At 39.2% G+C, this 19,953-nt stretch overlaps 1 protein-coding gene across 2 annotated transcripts; it reads right to left on the minus strand.

Annotated features, from left to right (window-relative positions):
- Positions 1-892: 892 nt before the first annotated feature.
- Positions 893-18,079, minus strand: LOC139383529 (mitogen-activated protein kinase kinase kinase 7-like). 2 transcript variants are annotated; one of them, XM_071128098.1, is made up of 15 exons: positions 17,806-18,079; positions 17,607-17,701; positions 17,107-17,217; positions 16,780-16,845; positions 16,502-16,547; positions 13,687-13,825; positions 13,283-13,411; positions 12,992-13,116; positions 11,105-11,235; positions 5,895-5,982; positions 5,577-5,704; positions 3,943-4,093; positions 3,724-3,785; positions 3,377-3,492; positions 893-3,057 (listed from the first exon to the last, which is right to left on the minus strand). In XM_071128098.1, the coding sequence occupies exons 2-15, from the start codon at positions 17,670-17,672 to the stop codon at positions 2,886-2,888; spliced, it is 1,530 nt and encodes a 509-aa protein (XP_070984199.1). In that variant the 5' UTR covers positions 17,673-17,701; positions 17,806-18,079; the 3' UTR covers positions 893-2,885. The 2 variants fall into 2 exon arrangements, with proteins under 2 accessions (XP_070984199.1, XP_070984200.1); XM_071128099.1 differs by lacking the exon at positions 16,502-16,547 and having other exon boundaries at positions 17,806-18,065.
- Between the last annotated feature and the right edge of the window lie 1,874 nt (positions 18,080-19,953).

A 19,953-nucleotide genomic window follows, 5' to 3' on the forward strand; every position in this document is an offset into this window, starting at 1 on the left:
ATTAAGATCCCACATCTGTACTGCGCAAAATAACATTTACATTTTTGGAAAGAACTTCATACTCAGAACAAGTCAATGTAAGGGTCAAAGGCAAAGCATACTCAACATGCAGGGAAAACAACTGTATGAAGACCAGCATTTTCACATTAGCTGAGCAGCTTGTAACAGGAATGCCAGGAATGACAGAGAGAGTGAGATCATCAGTCTTTTTCGCCAACACAAGCCAGTCATGTTAATCACTAGCCAGTGATTTAGCCGTCATATCCCCACTGCACTGCAGTTAAAGCAAACCCCTTCTGTCAGGACTGAGCAAGTCCTTTGTCATCACACTGTTTCAACCGCGAGACAAAACATACTTCAGAGACATACATATTGTTTCAAATTTGTTCCATACCTTACTAATATACTTAGTTTAGATGTAAAGGAGTTCATGACTTTATTCACTATGTTCGATGAGAATGCAAATGGCCACATGCACATAAGTTTATTTTGAAGAGGGGCTACCAAAATGATTTGGTATGCATAAACGCATGACCAAGCACAATGTTTAAATAGAGGATATACAACAACAAAATAGTGCTCAAAGGGTGTTACCAATTTACAAAAAGGGGGGAACAAGTCAATTAAAATGAAGGACATTTATGCTGATATTATTCTACTTCCCCAAAACACTATCTGAATAAATATTTTTCTAAGAATATATCAAACCATTGAAAACATAGATAATAGGAAATGTTTTATGCACTCAAGCATACAGGCGTTTCAGAACTGCCAAGTGACACACAAAGTGCAGATGAAATCAAAAAGATATGCTAGGGCAACAGATTATATTATATTCAATCACGAATGCCTTAATACCAAGAATGTAAAAGCAGCCTTTTCTTGTGTGCATTCACTTTTTTTATTTCAGTACTTTTGAAGTTCTTGAGATATACATTCAAAAGTGCATTGACAACCCTTCCGATTTTGCAAGTCAAAGCGCTATTTAGAAAAATACAATACACAGTGAGATACAACCTAAGGCAACTTGTGAACACACACGCACACAGAGGGCAAATCAAGCAAACAAGTGTATAACACATTTGTGGAAGTACTGGAACAAGACCAAACTCAAAGTCCACAACCAGCAAATACACATTTAGGAGTGAATACAAAAGTGAAATATTTGACAAAATGAACAAAATATAAACACAAATACTGAGTGGACTACGTGGTGGTGGTATTCTATGAGAAAATATATCGAAAACATCTAAGGCAGATGAGACTTGAGAAAGACCTCAAAATATAGGCTACATAAAATTACTAAAAACAAAGACCCTTTTGAAATATTGTCATTGCTTCTCAAGGAGCCATTGCATATACATTGAGAGTACAAAACATTAGGAACACCTGCCCTTTCCATGACGTAGACTGACCAGGTGAATCCAGGTGAAAGCTATGATCCCTTATTGTTGTCACCTGTTAAATCCACTTCAGTCAGTGTAGATGAAGGGGAGGAGACAGGTTAAAGAAGGATTTTTAAGCATAAAATACAATTGAGACATGGATTGTGTATGTTTGCCACTCAGAGGGTGAATGGGCAAGACAAAATATTTAAGTGCCATTGAACGGGGTATGGTAATAGATGCCAGGTGCACCGGTTTGAGTGTGTCAAGAACTGCAATGCTGCTGAGTTTTTCACACTCAACAGTTTCCTGTGTATATCAAAAATGGTCCACCACCCAGAGGACATCCAGCCAACATTGGAATCAACATGGGCCAGCATCCCAGTGGAACACCTTCGACACCTTGTAGAGTCCATGCCCTGACAAACTGAGGCTGTTCTGAGGGGAAAAGGGTGTGCAATGCAATATTATGAAGGTGTTCCTAAAGTTTTGTTTACTCTGTGTACGTAAAAAGGGAATAAAGATATACGAATGAGTATAAACCTTTAAAAACACAACTTAGTCATCTATTTGTCATCTCCATACCAAGCTAGCTGTCACAGAGAGGCCAGAGTCAGACGGTGAAAACAAGCTGAGTCACTTCTTTTACAACTAGCACCTCTAGAACAGTCCTGGGGAGGGTATAGTGACAGTCATCTGCTACAAGACAGGAAACACCTCAAGTCAACTGAGGTGTTACTGCAAGTCACCCCCCTTCACATCATCAATCATTTTCTACAAAGCCTTTCTGATAATTCCTGGATGTCGAGCTATGGACAGAAGTTGCCCTTAGGCACAATGGTGGGGGGGGGGGGGGGGGTACTAAACTGACCCAAGATCAGTCTCTAGGGGCAACTGCATTTTCCTCTTGATGTCAATAGCTACAGTAGGAGATGACTTTACAGGGCCTCCAGACTTTCCTTGTTCAACTAGTCCAGTGTACCTCTGGCAGAATAGAATGACGTCTTTCCAAAAACATGCATGTAAATTAACTTAGCTGTTCTTAATAGGTCTTGCACAACATTTTGCAACATTGTTGTACTGAACGCAGCTCTGGATTGAGACAGGTGGAGTATGTTGTTACTGTACAGCGCATTGGGGAGCAAGAATCTGACGGGAGACATGCTTTGTGCAGTCCGCTGCTGACTGGATCAGTTGGGGATCTACAAAGCATTCATAATGACATGGCCTTCCGCTTTGGCCACTGATCCAGGAACAGCTAAGAGCAACAGGGAAGAGTTTAGTTCACTAAATGGCCAGTCTCTTGGGCTACTCATCTGAAAACAGTTGATGAGAAATATGAAGCAGTCATCACAAATATGGCAGGTATATTTGGCTGCAAATCCCAAAACAGTTGAGGGTCTACAGAGGAGACCACACAAAATGGCCCCTTGACAGTCTATTTGGCTGCTGATGATCTGAGGACAGTTCTGGGGCAGCAAGCACACATCAAAAGGTATTCTAACTCTTCTGTTGTTGCTGACTCTGAATCCGCTCCAGCTTGTTCTTACAAATGTGGAAGTAGGTGGAGAGGCTCTTGTTCTCGTCCAACAGTTTGTTGTGCTCCTGAACCAGACGGGAAGTATTTTGCTGCTCCCTTTCATCCTGGTCCAGCTCAGAGATTAACTCCTTCCTACACATCCCCACGACAAAGGGAGAGAGAACATGTTTAGCATTTAGGTAGCCTGCATTCACTGTCACTCTACAACTAATTACTACATACAGTAAAATACTACAATATTCTGTACAGGAAACAATGTTGTTAGATTGAATTCTAATTAATGTATTCACGTTAAGAGTAACTGGTATCACAACAAATAGAAGTTAGTAAAACATCTTCGACAGTAATTAATTAGACATAACACCAGATTACGGTGCCATCTTCAGTACAGTTTGTACATATTGGACAAACATCTTCTGCATAGGGAATACTGGGCTCATATGTGACTTACTTTCTCTGGGTGAGTAGGGCAATTTCAGTCTCCACTTTCAGGTACTCCTGGGCCATTCTGCAGTGCTGCTCAAACACAGCCATGGACTCATTGGAGTTTGAGAATGGGGCCAGGGGCTAAACCCAACCCAGGAATACACACACCACCATCATTCACTTACAATTTACACACACATTCTTATAATAGTTTTTAAACAAATGTAATATTTCAAGTGGAGGACACATGAAATCCAAACAGGGCAGTGAGTAGGCTATGGAGATGTAAGAATGTAAAACATTGCTAGTTGGTTATCAGTATTAGGATTTAGTAGCTGTCAGGACTGAGGATGAATGGAGAAAGAACAGTACCTGCAGCTGGTGATCTAGTGTCAGATAAGCCATGGGGATGGAGCTGTCCAAACCATTAATATCTGAGGACATAGAAAACATAATGGTGAGAATGTTGTATGGTACTGCCCCCTGGTGAACACTGTAGTGACAGTGTCAGATATTCAGTAGGTTCCATGCATATACAATCTTTGGTAAACTAGCTCTATTGTTTCAACCAATACTAAATAGGGCCCATACCTGTGGGACTGATAGGTGCTCTCAGCTCTGGCCCTGACTGGCCAGCACATTGCCCTTTGACCTCAGTGGGGGCAGGGCTCTGGGTACGCTCAGGCAGGCTCTCCATACTAGGCCCTCTGGATAGGGGCAGGCTGTGGCGTAATGTTCCCCCCTGAGAAAGAACATGAACAGCATGAACATGGATGGGATGAGTTATTACTTTAGCTTTTGCAACAACTAAACTCAGCAAAAAAAGAAACGTCCCTTTTTCAGGAGCCTGTCTTTTAAAGATAATTTGTAAAAATCCAAATAACTTCACAGATCTTCCTTGTAATGGGTTTAAACACTGTTTCCCATGTTTGTTCAATGAACCATAAACAATTAATGAACATGCACCCGTGGAACGGTCGTTAAGACACTAACAGCTTTCAGACGGTAAGCAATCAAGGTCACAGTTATGAAAACTTAGGACACTAAAGAGGCCTTTCTACTGACTCTGAAAAACACCAAAAGAAAGATGCCCAGGGTCCCTGCTCATATGCGTGAATGTGCCTTAGGCATGCTGCAAAGAGTCATGAGGACTACAGATGTGGCCAGGGCAATAAATTGCAATGTCCGTACTGTGAGACGTCTAAGACAATGCTACAGGGAGACAGGACGGACGTCTGATCGTCCTCGCAGTGGCAGACTACGTGTAACAACACCTGCACAGGATCAGTACATCCAAACATCACACCTGCGGAACAGGTACAGGATGGCAACAACAACTGCCCGAGTTACACCAGGAATGCACAATCCCTCCATCAGTGCTCAGACTGTCCGCAATAGGCTGAGAGAGGCTGGACTGAGGGCTTGTAGGCCTGTTGTAAGGCAGGTCCTCACCAGACATCACCGGCAACAACGTCGCCCATGGGGACAAATCCACCGTCGCTGGACCAGACAGGACTGGCAAAAAGTGCTCTTCACTGACGAGTCACGGTTTGGTCTCACCAGGGGTGATGGTTGGCTTCGCGTTTATTGTCAAAAAAAAAATGTGTTACACCGAAGCCTGTACTCTGGAGCGGGATTGATTTGGAGGTGGAGGGTCCATCATGGTCTGGGGCGGTGTGTCACAGCATCATCGGACTGAGCTTGTTGTCATTGCAGGCAATCTCAACGCTATGCGTTACAGGGAAGACATCCTCCTCCCTCATGTGATACCCTTCCTGCAGGCTCATCCTGACATGACCCTCCAGCATGACAATGCCACCAGCCATACTGCTCGTTCTGTGCGTGATTTCCTGCAAGACAGGAATGTCAGTGTTCTGCCATGGCCAGCGAAGAGCCCAGATCTCAATCCCATTGAGCACGTCTGGGACCTGTTGGATCGGAGGGTGAGGGCTAGGGCCAAATGTCCGGGAACTTGCGAGTGCCTTGGTGAAAGATTGGGGAAACATCTCACATTGCAGTACTTAATGCAGCTGGTGGCCACACCAGATACTGACTGTTACTTTTGATTTTGACCCCCCTTTGTTCAGGGACACATTATTCCATTTCTGTTTGTCACATGTCTGTGGAACTTGTTCAGTTTATGTCTCAGTTGTTGAATCTTATGTTCATTCAAATATTTACACGTTACGTTTGCTGAAAATAAACGCAGTTGACAAATGCATCACCTTTAAAGGTTTGAACTGAAGTGGAAATTTTTCGTTTTTCAGGGTGTCATCTCTCTCTTGACAGTTTGTTCCATGCTCCATGTTGCCTTCGGATCTGTAGCTGTTGATAGTGTTGTCTGCATTGGAACCTACAGAAGAGAAGATGGCTTTTTAAAATGTTTTTCCAGAAACTTCTGTAATAACAGCAACTTCTGAACTTCATTAATATGCATTTCCAAAGTTTTGACTCAATTTTAATACAAGATATAGTGTTACTTGTCTCCAAATGTTTATATAATCCATAAACTTTCAAAGCCTATCTAAATCTATGGAACTCACCTGTGCTTGTGGCTGATGAGGAGCCACTCCTGCTGTTGCTTGGACACTGGTGGGGGTACTGAAGAGGCTCATCAGACCCTGGGAAGTACTGCAGACACATGGGAGGAAGAGTGCAATGAACAATACTTACAGGAAATGTATACTGTACAAAATATAAAAACTTAACATGCAACAATTTCTAAGATTTTACTAAGTTACAGTTCATATAAGGAAATCAGACAATTTAAATGAATTAATTTGGCCCTAATCTATGGGTTTAACTTGACTGGGAATACAGATATGCATCTGTTAGTCACAGATACCTTTATAAAAAATAAATAAAGTAGGGGTGTGGATCAGAAAACCAGTCTATCTGGTGTGACCACCAGTTTCCTCATGCAGTGCGACACGTCTCCTTCGCATAGAGTTGTTCAGGCTGTTGATTGTGGCCTGTGGAATGTTGTCACATTCCTCTTCCATGGCTGTGCGAAGATGCTGGATATTGACGGGAACTGGAACACGCTGTCATAGACGTCGATCCAGAGCATCCCAAACATGCTCAATGGGCGACATGTCTGGTGAGTATGCAGGCCATGGAAGAACTGGGACATTTTCATCTTCCAGGAATTGTGTACAGATCCTAGCGACATGGGGCCGTGCATTATCATGCTGAGACATGAGGTGATATGGCACAACAATGGGCCTCAGGATCTCGTCATGGTATCTCTGTGCATTCAAATTGCCATCGATAAAATGCAATTGTGTTCATTATCCATAGCTTATGCCGGTCCCAGACAATCCCACAGGTGAATAAGCTGGATGTGGAGATCCTGGGCTGGCATGGTTACACTTGGTCTGCGGTTGTGAGGCCAGTTGGATGTACTGCCAAATTATTCAAAACAATGTTGGAGGCGGCTTATTGTAGAGAAATGAACATTCAATTATCTGGCAAAAGCTCTGGTGTACATTACTGCAGTTAGCATGCCAATTGCACACTCCCTCAAAACTTGAGACATCTGTTGGATTGTGTTGTGTGACAAAATTGCATATTTTAGAGGCCTTTTATTGTCCCCATCACAAGGTGCACATGTTTAATGATCATGCTGTTTAATCAGCTTCTTTATATGCCACACCTGTCAGGTGGATGGATTGGCAAAGGTGAACTGCTCACCAACAGGGATGTAAACAAATGTGTGCACAAAATTTAAGAGAAAGAAGCTTTTGGTGCATATGGAATATTTCTGGGATCTTTTATTTCAGCTCATAAAATATGGGACCAACTCCTTCAATGTTGCATTTACAATTGAAGTCGGAAGTTTACATACACCATAGCCAAATACATTTAAACTCAGTTTCACAATTCATGACATTTAATCCTAGTAAAAAGTCCCTGTCTTAGGTCAGTTAGGATCACCACTTTATTTTAAGAATGTGAAATGTCAGATTAATAGTAGAGAGAATGATTTATTCATATTTGATTTCTTTCATCACATTCCCAGTGGGTCAGAAGTTTACATACACTCAATTAGTATTTGGTAGCATTGCCTTTAAATTGTTTAACTTGGGTCAAATGTTTCGGGTAGCCTTCCACAGGCTTCCCACAATAAGTGGGGTGAATTTTGGCCCATTCCACCTGACAGAGCTGGTGTAAATGAGTCAGGTTTGTAGGCCTCCTTGCTCGCACACGCTTTTTCAGTTCTGCCCTCAAATTTTCTATGGGATTGAAGTCAGGGCTTTGTGATGCATTTGCCAATGCAATACCTTGACTTTGTTGCCCGTAAGCCATTTTGCCACAACTTTGGAAGTATGCTTCGGGTCATTGTCCTTTTGGAAGACCCATTTGCAACCAAGCTTTAACTTCCTGACTGAAGTCTTGAGATGTTGCTTCAATATATCCATATAATTTTCTTCCCTCATGATGCCATCTATTTTGTGAAGTGCACCAGTCCCTCCTGCAGCAAAGCACCCACACAACATGATGCTGCCATCCCCGCGCTTCACGGTTGGGATGGTGTTCTTCGGCTTGTAAGCCTCCACCTTTTTCCTCCAAACATAACGATGGTCGTTATGGCCAAACAGTTCTATTTTTGTTTCATCAGACCAGAGGACATTTCTCCAAAAAGTATGATATTTGTCTCCATGTGCAGTTGCAAACTGTAGTCTGTCTTTTTTATGGCGGTTTGGACCAGTGGCTTCTTCCTTGCTGAGCGACCTTTCAGGTTATGTCGATATAGTACTAGTTTTACTGTGGATATAGATACTTTTGTACCTGTTTCCTCCAGCATCTTTACAAGGTCCTTTGCTGTTGTTCTGGTATTGATTTGCACTTTTCACACCAAAGTAGGTTCATCTCTAGGAGATCTCCTTCCTGAGCGATATGGCGGCTGCGTGGTCCCATGGTGTTAATATTTGCATACTATTGTTTGTACAGATGAACGTGGTACCTTCAGGTGTTTGGAAATTGCTCCCAAGGATGAACCAGACTTGTGGAGGTCTACAATTATTTTCTGAGGTCTTGGCTGATTTCTTTTGAGTTTCCCAAAGAGGCACTGAGTTTGAAGGTAGGCCTTGAAATACATCCACAGGTACACCTCCAATTGACTCAAATGATGTAAATTAGCCTATCAGAAGCTTCTAAAGCCATGACATAATTTTATTGGATTTTCCAAGCTGTTTAAAGGCACAGTCAACTTAGTGTATGTAAACTTCTGACCCACTGGAATTGTGATACAGTGAATTAAGTGAAATAATCTGTCTGTAAACAATTGTTGGAAAAATTACTTGTGTCATGCACAAAGTAATTGTCCTAACCAACTTGCCAAAACTATAGTTTGTTAACAAGAAATGTGTGGAGTGGTTGAAAAACTAGTTTTAATGACTCCAACCTAAGTGTATGTAAACTTCTGACTTCAACTGTATATTTTTGTTCAATGTAGATATAAAATCAAACACTCAAACTGTGGAACAAAGCCACCATTTCATAATAACTAAGGGTCCGATTCAGACTTCGGTCAGAAATGGATGCGCCATTTCAACGCATTTTGAATGAAGCACTTCTCAGTATTTGTTATTCAGACTTAACCTTATGCAGGTGCGCAACGCAATGTGCTCTGAATAAATGCAATTAAATCGCTGAAAAACCCTCCCACTTGCTGTCCAACAGATTTCCTCAAGGACTTTATTACATTTATCTAAAGCCATCCCTTTAAATACAGTGCATCTTTCATTAGAATTTTCTCGACAGACTCAATATAATATATAGGGAGAACGGGTTCAGAACGTTAGGGATCAATTAAAGAAAGCCACCTATATACAGTGGCTTCAGAAAGTATTCACATCCCGTGACTTTTTCCACATTTTGGTGTGTTACAATTGTTATTTTTTGTCAACGACCTACACAAAATACTCTAATGCCAAACTGGAAGAAAAATTCTAACTTTTGTAATTAAAAATACAAGAAATAAACACTAATATATCTTGATTGGATAAATATTCAACCCCCTGAGTCAATACGTGTTAGAATCACTGTTGACAGCGATTAAAACTGTGACTCTTTCTGTGTAAGGCTCTAAGCTCTTTCCAAACCTGGATTGTGTTGTGCAAAATTTGCCCACTATTCTTTTCAAAATTCTTCAAGCTCTGTCAAATTGGTCAGGGCGTGAGTTGGGGTGGGCAGTCTATGTTTGTTTTTCTAGGTTGTTATATTTCTATGTGTTTGGCCTAGTATGGTTCTCAATCAGAGGCAGGTGTCGTTGTCTCTGATTGAGAATCATACTTAGGTAGCCTGTTTTCCCCATTTTGGTTGTGGGTGTTTATTTTCTGTTCTGTGTTTTGTTGCACCATTCAGGACTGTTCGTTTGTCGTGTATTGTTTTTTTTTGTTTCAGTATTCATTCTTTATTAAATTACAATGAATACTTACCACGCTGCACCTTGGTCCTCGCTTTCTCCCGACGACAACCCTTACATTTATCCTGAAAACTCCCCAGTCCTTGACGATTACAAGCATACTCATAACATGATGCAGCTTGAAAATATAGTCGTACTCAGTAATGTGTTGTATTGGATTTGCCCCAAACATAACGCTTTTTACCCATCTACCTATAGGTGCCCTTCTTTGTGAGGCATTGGAAAACCTCCCTGGTCTTTGTGCTTGAATTTGTGTTTGAAATCACTGCTCGACTGAGGGACCTTACCTTACAGTATGTGTGGGGTACAGAGATAACATAGTCTTTCAAAAATCATGTTAAACACTATTATTGCACACATTACAACTTATTATGTGACTTGTCAGTCTTGCTATAAAAGAGGGGTTGAATACTTGTTGACTCAATATGTTTCAGCTTTTCATTTGTAACTAATTGGTAAACATTTCAAAAAACATAATTGTGTGTAGGCCAGTGTCAATTTGTATTTATTTTTTAATCCATTTAAATTCAGGCTGTAACACAAAATGTGGAAAGTCAAGGGGTGTGAATACTGTCTGAAGGCACTGTATATGATACAAATTGTTTTTTTTTTAACTGAGAAAAGCCAGGGCATATAATTAAAACATTCAAGAGTGAATAAATCTACTTGGTAGGTTAGGCGCTAAATAAGCCTATAGTTTGGGTCTCCAAATTTCATCCCCTCAAATTACGAGGACATACAATAACAATTGTGAATAAAGGCACAGCTATTTACAGCCTACTTCACTGTGGAGAAGGGTCCGAAATATATGTCTTGTTGAAATTATTTTCAGTTTGCTTCCATATGACTGGTTTTAATTTCGTCTCCAGCAATCATAAGGAAAAATATTTTTAAACAATTGCCATTTGTAGGCCTAATTATAATCCCTTTCTCCAAAAGGATAAATAATTAACCAAGCTCTTATCAATTTATACATTTCAGTGCATGGAGAATGGTGTTATTTCTATTGGAAATAGTCCATGCTTTTCTACTGAACGAAAGATGCTCGACCTTATTCATGATTTCCTGTAGACACACCTCTGCCACACCTACATTTCTATGACCTCCACCCCAAACAAATAGTTGGCTGTGTTTTAAGTTCAAGGTCAGAATACTCAGAGAAAAGGGAATAAAGTTCAATTTCCGCATGTAACTTGGGTCTGAATTCCCCTCTAAGAGCGAAGTCTTGAAATTGCAGGTATTACTAACATATATGGGTTATTATTAGAGTTGTGAGTGTGAAGTTCTGAGAACATGGGTCTGTGGGGTTTTCCAGTACTGTACCTTCATGAGGCTTGCCATGGTGTTTCTGACCTCCTCCATGGAGGGCCTCTGGGCAGGGTCTTTGTCCCAGCAGTGTGTCATCAGGCCCTCAATGGGCTCCGGGAGGTCCTTTATCAGGGGTGGGCGAGTACCTGAGAACACATACAGGAGACTAACGTGTCAGTGGGTAATGTCAGTCTAAAGTGGCTTCCTCTACTCACCTTCTTTCCGTCATTTAACAAATAGGTGAGGTTTTCTTCAAACTTGCACAATCGTTCAAAAGTTTGGGGTCATTTAGAAATGTCCTTGTTTTCCATGAAAATATACATAAAATGAGTGTCAAAATTAATAGTAAATATAGTGAAGATGTTGACAAGGTTATAAATAATGATTTTTAATTGAAATAATAATTGTGTCCTTCAAACTTTTCTTTCGTCAAAGAATCCTCCATTTGCAGAAATTACAGCCTTGCAGACCTTTTGCATTCTCGTTGTCAATTTGTTGAGGAAATCTGAAAAGATTTCACCCCATGCTTCCTGAAGCACCTCTCACAAATTGGATTGGCTTGATGGGCACTTCTTACGTACCATACAGTCAAACTCAATAGGGTTGAGATCCGGTGACTGTGCTGGCCACTCCATTATAGACAGAATACCAGCTGACTGCTTCTTCCCTAAATAGTTATTGCATAGTTTAGAGCTGTGCTTTGGGTCATTGTTCTGTTGTAGGAGGAAATTAGCTCCAATTAAGCGCCGTCCACAGGGTATGGCATGGCGTTGTACGGTGTTGCATCGAACCCACAAATGCTGATGCTCCAGATACTCAACTAGTCTAAAGAAAGACAGTTTTGTTGCTTCTTTAATCAGAACAGTTTTCAGCTGTTCTAACATAATTGCAAAAGGGTTTCCTAATGATCAATTAGCCTTTTAAAATTATACACTTGGATTAGCTAACACAATGTGCAATTGGAACACAGGAGTGATGGTTGCTTATAATAAACTCTGTACACCTATGTAGATATTCCATTAAAGATAATCAGCCGTTTACAGCTATAATAGTCATTTACAACATTAACAATGTCTACACTGTATTTCTGATCAATTTTATGTTATTTTAATGGACATCAAATTTGTGACCTCAAACTTTTTAACGGTAGTGTATATTCCACCTCACTACACAGAGTACCAGTCAAAAGTTTGGACATACCTACTCATTCAAGGGTTTTTCCTTCTACATTGTAGAATAGTAGTGAAGACATACAAACTATGAAATAACACATATAGAATCATGTAGGAACCAAAAAAGTTCCCTTTTTTAAAGTTATTTACATTTTCCGGATTGACTGACCTTCATGTCTTAAAGTAATGATGGACTGTCGTTTCTATTTCCTTATTTGAGCTGTTCTTGCCATAATATGGACTTGGTCTTGGTCTTTTACTATTTGGTAAAAGACTATGGTATTTTACCAAATAGGGCTATCTTCTGTATACCACCCCTATCTTGTCACAACACAACTGATTGGCTCAAATGCCTTAAGAAGGAAAGAAATTCCACACCTGTTAATTGAAATGCATTTCAGGTGACTACCTCATGAAGCTGGTTGAGAGAATGCCAAGAGTGTGCAAAGCTGTCATCAAGGCAAAGGGTGGCTACTTTAATGAATCTCAAATATAAAATATATTTTGATTTAACACTATTTTTGGTTACTACATGATTCCATATGTGTTATTTCATAGTTTTGATGTCTTCACTATTATTTTACAATGTAGAAAATTGTAAACAATAAAGAAAAACCCTTGAATGAGTAGGTGTGTCCAAACTTTTGACTGGTGCTGTACATTTTTCTCTTCATTCCTCTGTGCGTGTGTATGTATGCAACTAAGAGTCTATGGCTCTGTGACCTCTCACCTCTGTGCACGGCCCACATGATGCAGAAGGCCGATCCTCCGATCTCGTCAAAGGGCTTCCTGCGAGTGATCACCTCCCACAGGATGATACCCCAGCTGAACACATCACACTTTTCACTGTAGTTACTGCCTGGACAACAGAGTCACAGAGAGAGATATAGGTGAGTGAAGGAATACAGGTTAGACTGAGACCCTAGATTGTTCTATTGATGACACAGAGAGAATTGGTGCTCAGACCATTTTAGTCTTTTGCTTTTGAATGAAAGGAGGAAAGCGCCTTGCTATAGGATACATGCCTTCAAACACTTCTGGTGCCATCCAGGCTGCACTTCCTTTGTTGTTGGTCATGTGTGTCTGAATGTCACAGGCTGTCCCAAAGTCACAGATCTTCAACACTGTGCCCCCCTGTACAAGTAGCAGACTGAAACAAATTTATATGGTTTAGGTTCAGAGAGTGCAACAACTTCATTAAATATGTAAGTACTGTAAACCGACTTGTGTTCATGAAATTCTGGTAACTTTCCCACAATTCCCCCATTTTCCAGAAATCCTGGTTGGAGGATTCCCAAAGTTCCTGCTTATTGCCCCGTACTTCCAGGAATATTCAGGAAAACTGGGAACATTTGGGAAAGTTTCCAGAATTTTGTAACCCTAAAAACAGACAGTTTAGGAACAGCACACACAAAAGGGTCATACTTGGGTGGTTTGAGGTCTCTGTGAATGAGGGCCTTGGGTTTCATGCCATGGAGATAGGAGACCCCCTGAGCACACTGCAGACACCAGCTCATAGCATGGGATGCACTGTACTGGGGCAGGGGCTCAGCTCCATGCAGCACTGGGAATGGACAGACACAACACAGTCAAAAAAATATGCATGTATTCTGTCTTATTTATGACACTTTTTGGGGGGGCCATTTTGGTCTTCAATAAAGGGCAAAAAGAAAAGCCAGTTCCCTACCTTCTCCCCCTTCCACTTGCCTCCTCCATTTCCATATGTGTTTGTTAGCTGCACATGTGGCATAACTACACCGTATATTTCAATTCAACCATATTATTTATTGGAATATTTGTTCTGTCTTTTCTGGAGGATAAAACTGAAATTGCAACCAGCTTTGTATGGCTTGTTTTGGAAAGGGCGATATTTTCAAAAAGGGTCCATTTTCATTGAACTGAAAGTGAGAGGTTGTAATCTGGATAAATGGAAAAATGCCATTTTTGAACAAGGGATGAGCCATTCTTACTAATCTACTGGAGATCCAGTTTGGGTTTAAGTATAACTTTTGTAATACTGATCATTTTAGTGAGAGGTTTAATGCTTTAATATTGAATAGTTTTAGCCCCCACCGAACTCATATTCATTATATAAATATGCACGTTTAATTTTGTCTGGCTTGCCATTCCAAATAAAGTGAAATCATTTTTGTTAAAATAATTTAAAAGGCAAATCGTTTGGCATAGGCAGGGCCAATAGAAAATAGGCAGTGGTGTAAAGTACTCAAGTAAAAGTACTTGAAAGTACTACTTAAGTTGCTTTTTGAGGAATCTGTGCTTTACTTTACTATTTATATTTTTGACAACTTTTACTTCATTAAATTCCTAAAGAAAATCATGTACAGGAATTGATGCAGGTACCGGTTTGGGTTTTTACTTTACTTTCTATACCGGTATTTGAATGTTTGGTTTGTTAAATGTGATACGCCGTGTGTAATGTCCATTTTTATAGTTTACTTCTCATCTCTCTCGCTCCATGCCACTTTCCACACAGACCAAGCCACGCCCCCTGTCACTCAAGGAGCGCATTTGATGTTCCTCAACCACGAGACACTCGTTCAGTCTGCATGGTCAATGCAGCACATACAACAATGTTGACAACAATGCTGTTTTCACTTTTCTTCTTAATATAAATCCACTATCGTTCTATAATGACACTATTAGTTTGTGTTTCTTACATCAGCAAACAGCTAGTTTGTATTTTCTTAGCAAGTTGCCCTAAATCTTGTGAGATGCTAATTGTTAGCCGCTAATGCTAATAGCTAGCTAATAAATGTACTAAGAGCAAACGTAGCTAGCTAATAGAGACTGATTACCAGCGATGGTGTGTACCAACATCAGCATGTTGTTTGTGCAACAGTATATTCTAAATCAAAGAGGAATATGCAAAGCAATATTATATTTTAGCAACATGAAGTAGCTAAGAGAAAACATGCAATGTAGCCAAAACTTTTAAGGTCCCCTAGGAAACACTTATCAACAATTTAGTTCCTACCCTGTCGCAATAACTCCTCCCTGGCATTTTAATTTGTTGTCATCTCAAACAACACGTTATTCAAAGTGCCCACTATTATATTCTAACTATAGAATTAGAATAGTCATATTTCCATGATTCCAACAGTCTTGCTCTAATTGGCAAGTCAAATCGCAATTGCAACATTTGGTTAAAAATAAGTCCTATATGATTTGCCCATATCATGCAGTGTGGAAATTCTCTCAATTGAACAGTGGTGTAAAGTACTTGAGTAAAAATACTTTCAAGTACTACTTAAGTCGTTTTTTTTGTATCTATACTATTTTTTACTTCACTACATTCCTAAAGAAAATACTGTACTTTTTACTCCATGCATTTTCCCTGACACCCAAAAGTACTCATTACATGTGAATGCTGAGCAGGGCAGGAGAATGGTCCAATTCACGCACTTGTCAAGAGAACATCTCTGGTCATGTACTGCCTCTGATCTGGAGGACTCACTAAACACAAATGCTTCGTTTGTAAATTATGTCTGAGTGTTGGAGTGTGCCCCTGGCTATCCGTAAATAAAAAATAGTGCCATCTGGTTTGCTTAATATAAGGAATTTGAAATGATTTATACTTTTACTTTTGATACTTAAGTACATTTTAGCAAATACATTTACTTTTGATACTTAAGTATAATTAAAACCAAATACTTTTAGACTTTTACTCAAGTAGTATTTTACTGGGTGACTTTCACTTTTACTTGAGTAATTTCCTATTAACGTATCTTTACTTTAACTCAAGTATGACAATTGGGCACTTTTTCCACCACTGTAAATAGGTAAACTGGGATATAACTAAAGAATTTAATAATTTTTCCACAAATAGGTATTTACCATTCCATGGTAGCAAGATCTTATCTATTTTTGCCAACTTTCTGTTAAAATGTGTTGCAGCTCCTTTATTTCTTTCTACATATGAATAGTGATTGTGTCCACATCACCGCCAGACCATTTTATTGGTAAACTACACGTAAGTTGCATTTCAAAAAAATCCAATATGTAATATGGTACACTTATCCTAGTTCGAGGTCAGAAAAATTATCTGGATCCTCTGAGGTTGTGGAGGGATCCAGATTGCAGATTTAAGAGGACGTTTGAGTCGTCAGCATACAATGACACCCCTATGTATTATTGTTGGATCTGATTTTAATAGCTAACATTTCGATGGCCATAATAAATAGATATGCCGTCAGTGGAGAGTTAAAGAGTAATTTCTTACCATTGTATAAAGAGCCACCTTCAGCGTATTCCATAACAAGACAGACCTGTGTGTGAATGTTTCAATCATTGTGATCAAAAGGGGAAAACACTTACAGTAGGCATACTGCATGGGATTGCAAATCTGGTGTCAAATTAATGTAGACGAAAAAGTGTAGACCTAATAAATGAATAATAACTACTAATAATAACAACTAATAAAGGAATAATGACACTACAGTATATCGTTGAACACCAGGCAAATCATACTAAGAAGACAACTTTCCTGAATGTACTTACTGGATTATGACATGAACCATAGAGCTTGACAATATTTGGGTGATTTACTCTGGAAAGCTGGCGGAGCTGGATGAAGAAGAGACATGGATAAGTGAAATGGATCTCACCATCTAAACACGCGCGCACATTTCATTTCCATTGTAATTGGATATCATTTGACTGCTGCTACCTAATATAAAATGTGTCAATAAATGTTAGTGGTATTTTTTTTAAAGGATGGACATTATTGTGATAACAAGACAAACGCATTTCAACAATACACTATACCCAAAACCAGGCTTACACACACAGAAAAAAAGTGATTTTCAGGCAAGGATGTTCCTGTACCTCTACTACAAAAGCTTTCCTCTCAGATTCACTCTCTATGGTCTTGATGGCCACATCTTTGCCTTTCCATTTGGCCTTGAAGACAACTCCAAATGTTCCTCTGCCAACAACCTGGAGAAACAAATGTCACATATCCATAAAACACTGCAACTCTAGTCTAGTAGCATGTTTTCAAGGAAGACCTTGCATTTTCATTTCTGTCCCTTCTGTGAGTCTTGGACAGACAGGCTCCCCTCTAGGCTATAATTTGACATGTTTCAGAGTGGTGGTCTGTCTCGTTCTTTTCTGTATAGTCTACAAATCATTCTTGATACTGTAGCTGGTGTTTTGAAATAGGTATCTTGGCTCCATAGTTGAAATGGGCATTCAGAAGTTACATGGATGAACACAAAGCTAAACTTCTCTACTATTCAACTAGGCTAGCTAGTGTGATTTCTCTAAATTTTCTCAGTCATTGAAGGCTGATGGTTTGGTATGTATAGCTATCATACGACACTTACCTCTTCAACTTCTATATCCTCATATTCTATCTCTTCAAATGGATACCCAGGAGGTGTCTCAAGCATCTTGACGGCTTTAGACTCCTTACAATAAGCTAGAAAACAACAACATTGTATTAGCGTACTGTCTGTCGTTAAAACCTAGTTATTTCATGTCACAACCCCTCCGTAATCGTTTCCATTCGCTGTTGAAACATACATCAGAACAGGAAGTATGAGTTGGTTGTCCGTTCCTAGACCAAGCCGCTGTTTCGAACACTCAGGACGAAGAGTTACATTTTATTAAAAGCGATAAACTATGAACAGCTGTTTATCAGCATTATGTCTGAGTAAGTTTGTTACAACCGAAGTGGAAAACCCAATGGAGTGAATAGAAAATTAGTACGAGTTTTATAGGTTTAATGTCAGAGGAGAGTCCAAACAAATGCCGTTTGTTCCATGGTTTGCGCAGTGAATGTTCCCAGCCTTGGGGTGCATTCAAGAACAGTAAACTCTTACATATTACCAACAGTCGGTGCGGGACTCTCAAAATACATCCCAGGCTCAACCCCAGATTGAAAAGAGGAGCACCTCCAACAAAGATCTGATAGATATAACAGATTGTTATTGTAGTGCGTGAGCGTATTTATTGGGTTGTCAACCTTTGCTGATCTTAAACAAAGCTCACTTTTATTGTTGCATCTGCCTTCCTGGGCGATAGAGGGCGACATACACGAGAGCGCCTCTGTATATACCTGCCTTTTTTTTTTAATGGTTAGCGATGTGTCAAAGTACGTGTCATAACGCTGAGAAGTGACCAAGAATAAGCAAGACCTAGCAATAAATAACGACGTGACCTCGGCGATTTCGATTCAAAATAAAAGTTCCGGGAAATGACGATATGAAATTATACAAATGGTCGGAATTCGTAAAAATGTATTACGAAATGTTAGCAGACTTCGAATTGATCACAAAAGGTCAATAGTTAATGGCTTTAAAATAACACATAATAGCATTAAAATGAATGATTCCTAGATAGTTATTATGGTAACAAGCCAATTGGAAGCTGGGGAGGATTAGGTGACCATGATGTTATGAGGGCCAGACAAAAAGTATGTATAATGCAACTGTTAATATTAATAGCAATAACAATTTTAATATAGAAAGAATTATATATATATATTATTAGTTATTATATTATATTTATAATTTAAATCACATTGTACACTCTTCATATCGGACATAGTGCATTCGGAAAGTATTCAGACCCCTTCCCTTTTTCCAAATTTTGTTGCGTTACAGCCTTATTCTAAAAATGGATTTCATTTTTTTTCTCATCAATCTACACACAATACCCCATAATGACAAAGCAAAAACAGGTTTTTAGATATTTTTGCAAATGTATTAAAAATAAAACACAGAAATACCTTATTTACATAAGTATTCAGACCCTTTGTTATGAGACTCGAAATTGAGCTCAGGTTCATCCTGTTTCCATTGATCATCCTTAAAGTGTTTCTACAACTCCATTGGAGTCCACCTGTGGTAAATTCAATTGATTGGGCATGATTAGGAAAGAAGCCCACCTGTCTATATAAGGTCCATCTGCCCCAATTCAGATCATAGAATTTTCATAGTAATGGCACGCTTTGTGTAAGAGCTATTGAAGATTGAAAGCAAAAAAATAAAACAATTCAAGATATTTTAACAACAAAAAATAGTAGTGGATTTGTCTCCATGCTCCCCTGATTCAGGGTATATAATTTTCATAGTCATGGTACGCTTGTGCAAGCGCTATTGAAGATTGAAAGCACAAGAAAAAATATATATACAGAATTTGACACAAAAAGCTGTGGGTTTTTGATCATCCTCCCCCAATTCAGAATATATACTTTTCATAGTCATGGCACACTTTGTGTAAGAACTATTCAAAATTGAAAGCAAGTGCAAAAAAAAATATATAGATTTATATATATGACATTTCACACATAAAAGCTGTGGAATTTTGTCCATCCTCCCCCAATTCAGATTGTATAATTTGAAAATTGAAAATTGAAATCCCCCAAAACAAAAATGATTCCAATAAACTAAAGCCCTGGATTTTTGTCCATCCTCCCCTGATTCAGAAAACATAATTTTCATAGTCATGGCATGCTTCATGTAAGAGCTATTAAAAATGTAATCAAAACAAAAATAATATTACGACATTTCACACAAAAATAAGCCATGGACTTGAAGATTGAGCTACTGAAGATTGAAAGCAAAACAAATACAAAATACAGTCAAATAACTAAAAGCTGTGGATTTTTGCTACATCGAAAATCTCTTCACAGCTATTTTTCAATCTGTATAGCACAGCTGTAAAAAT

This window comes from Oncorhynchus clarkii, chromosome 25 (assembly GCF_045791955.1).
Source record: "Oncorhynchus clarkii lewisi isolate Uvic-CL-2024 chromosome 25, UVic_Ocla_1.0, whole genome shotgun sequence".
NCBI lineage: Eukaryota > Metazoa > Chordata > Actinopteri > Salmoniformes > Salmonidae > Oncorhynchus > Oncorhynchus clarkii.

Excerpts from the sequence above, each read along its gene's own strand:
- LOC139383529 (XM_071128098.1), bottom strand. The coding sequence starts at position 17,672 with ATGCTTGAGACACCTCCTGGGTATCCATTTGAAGAGATAGAATATGAG. Across the intron at positions 17,218-17,606 it reads AGGATATAGAAGTTGAAGAG|GTTGTTGGCAGAGGAACATT; the intron begins GTAAGTGTCGTA and ends TTGTTTCTCCAG. Across the intron at positions 16,846-17,106 it reads GGAAAGCTTTTGTAGTAGAG|CTCCGCCAGCTTTCCAGAGT; the intron begins GTACAGGAACAT and ends TTCTTCATCCAG.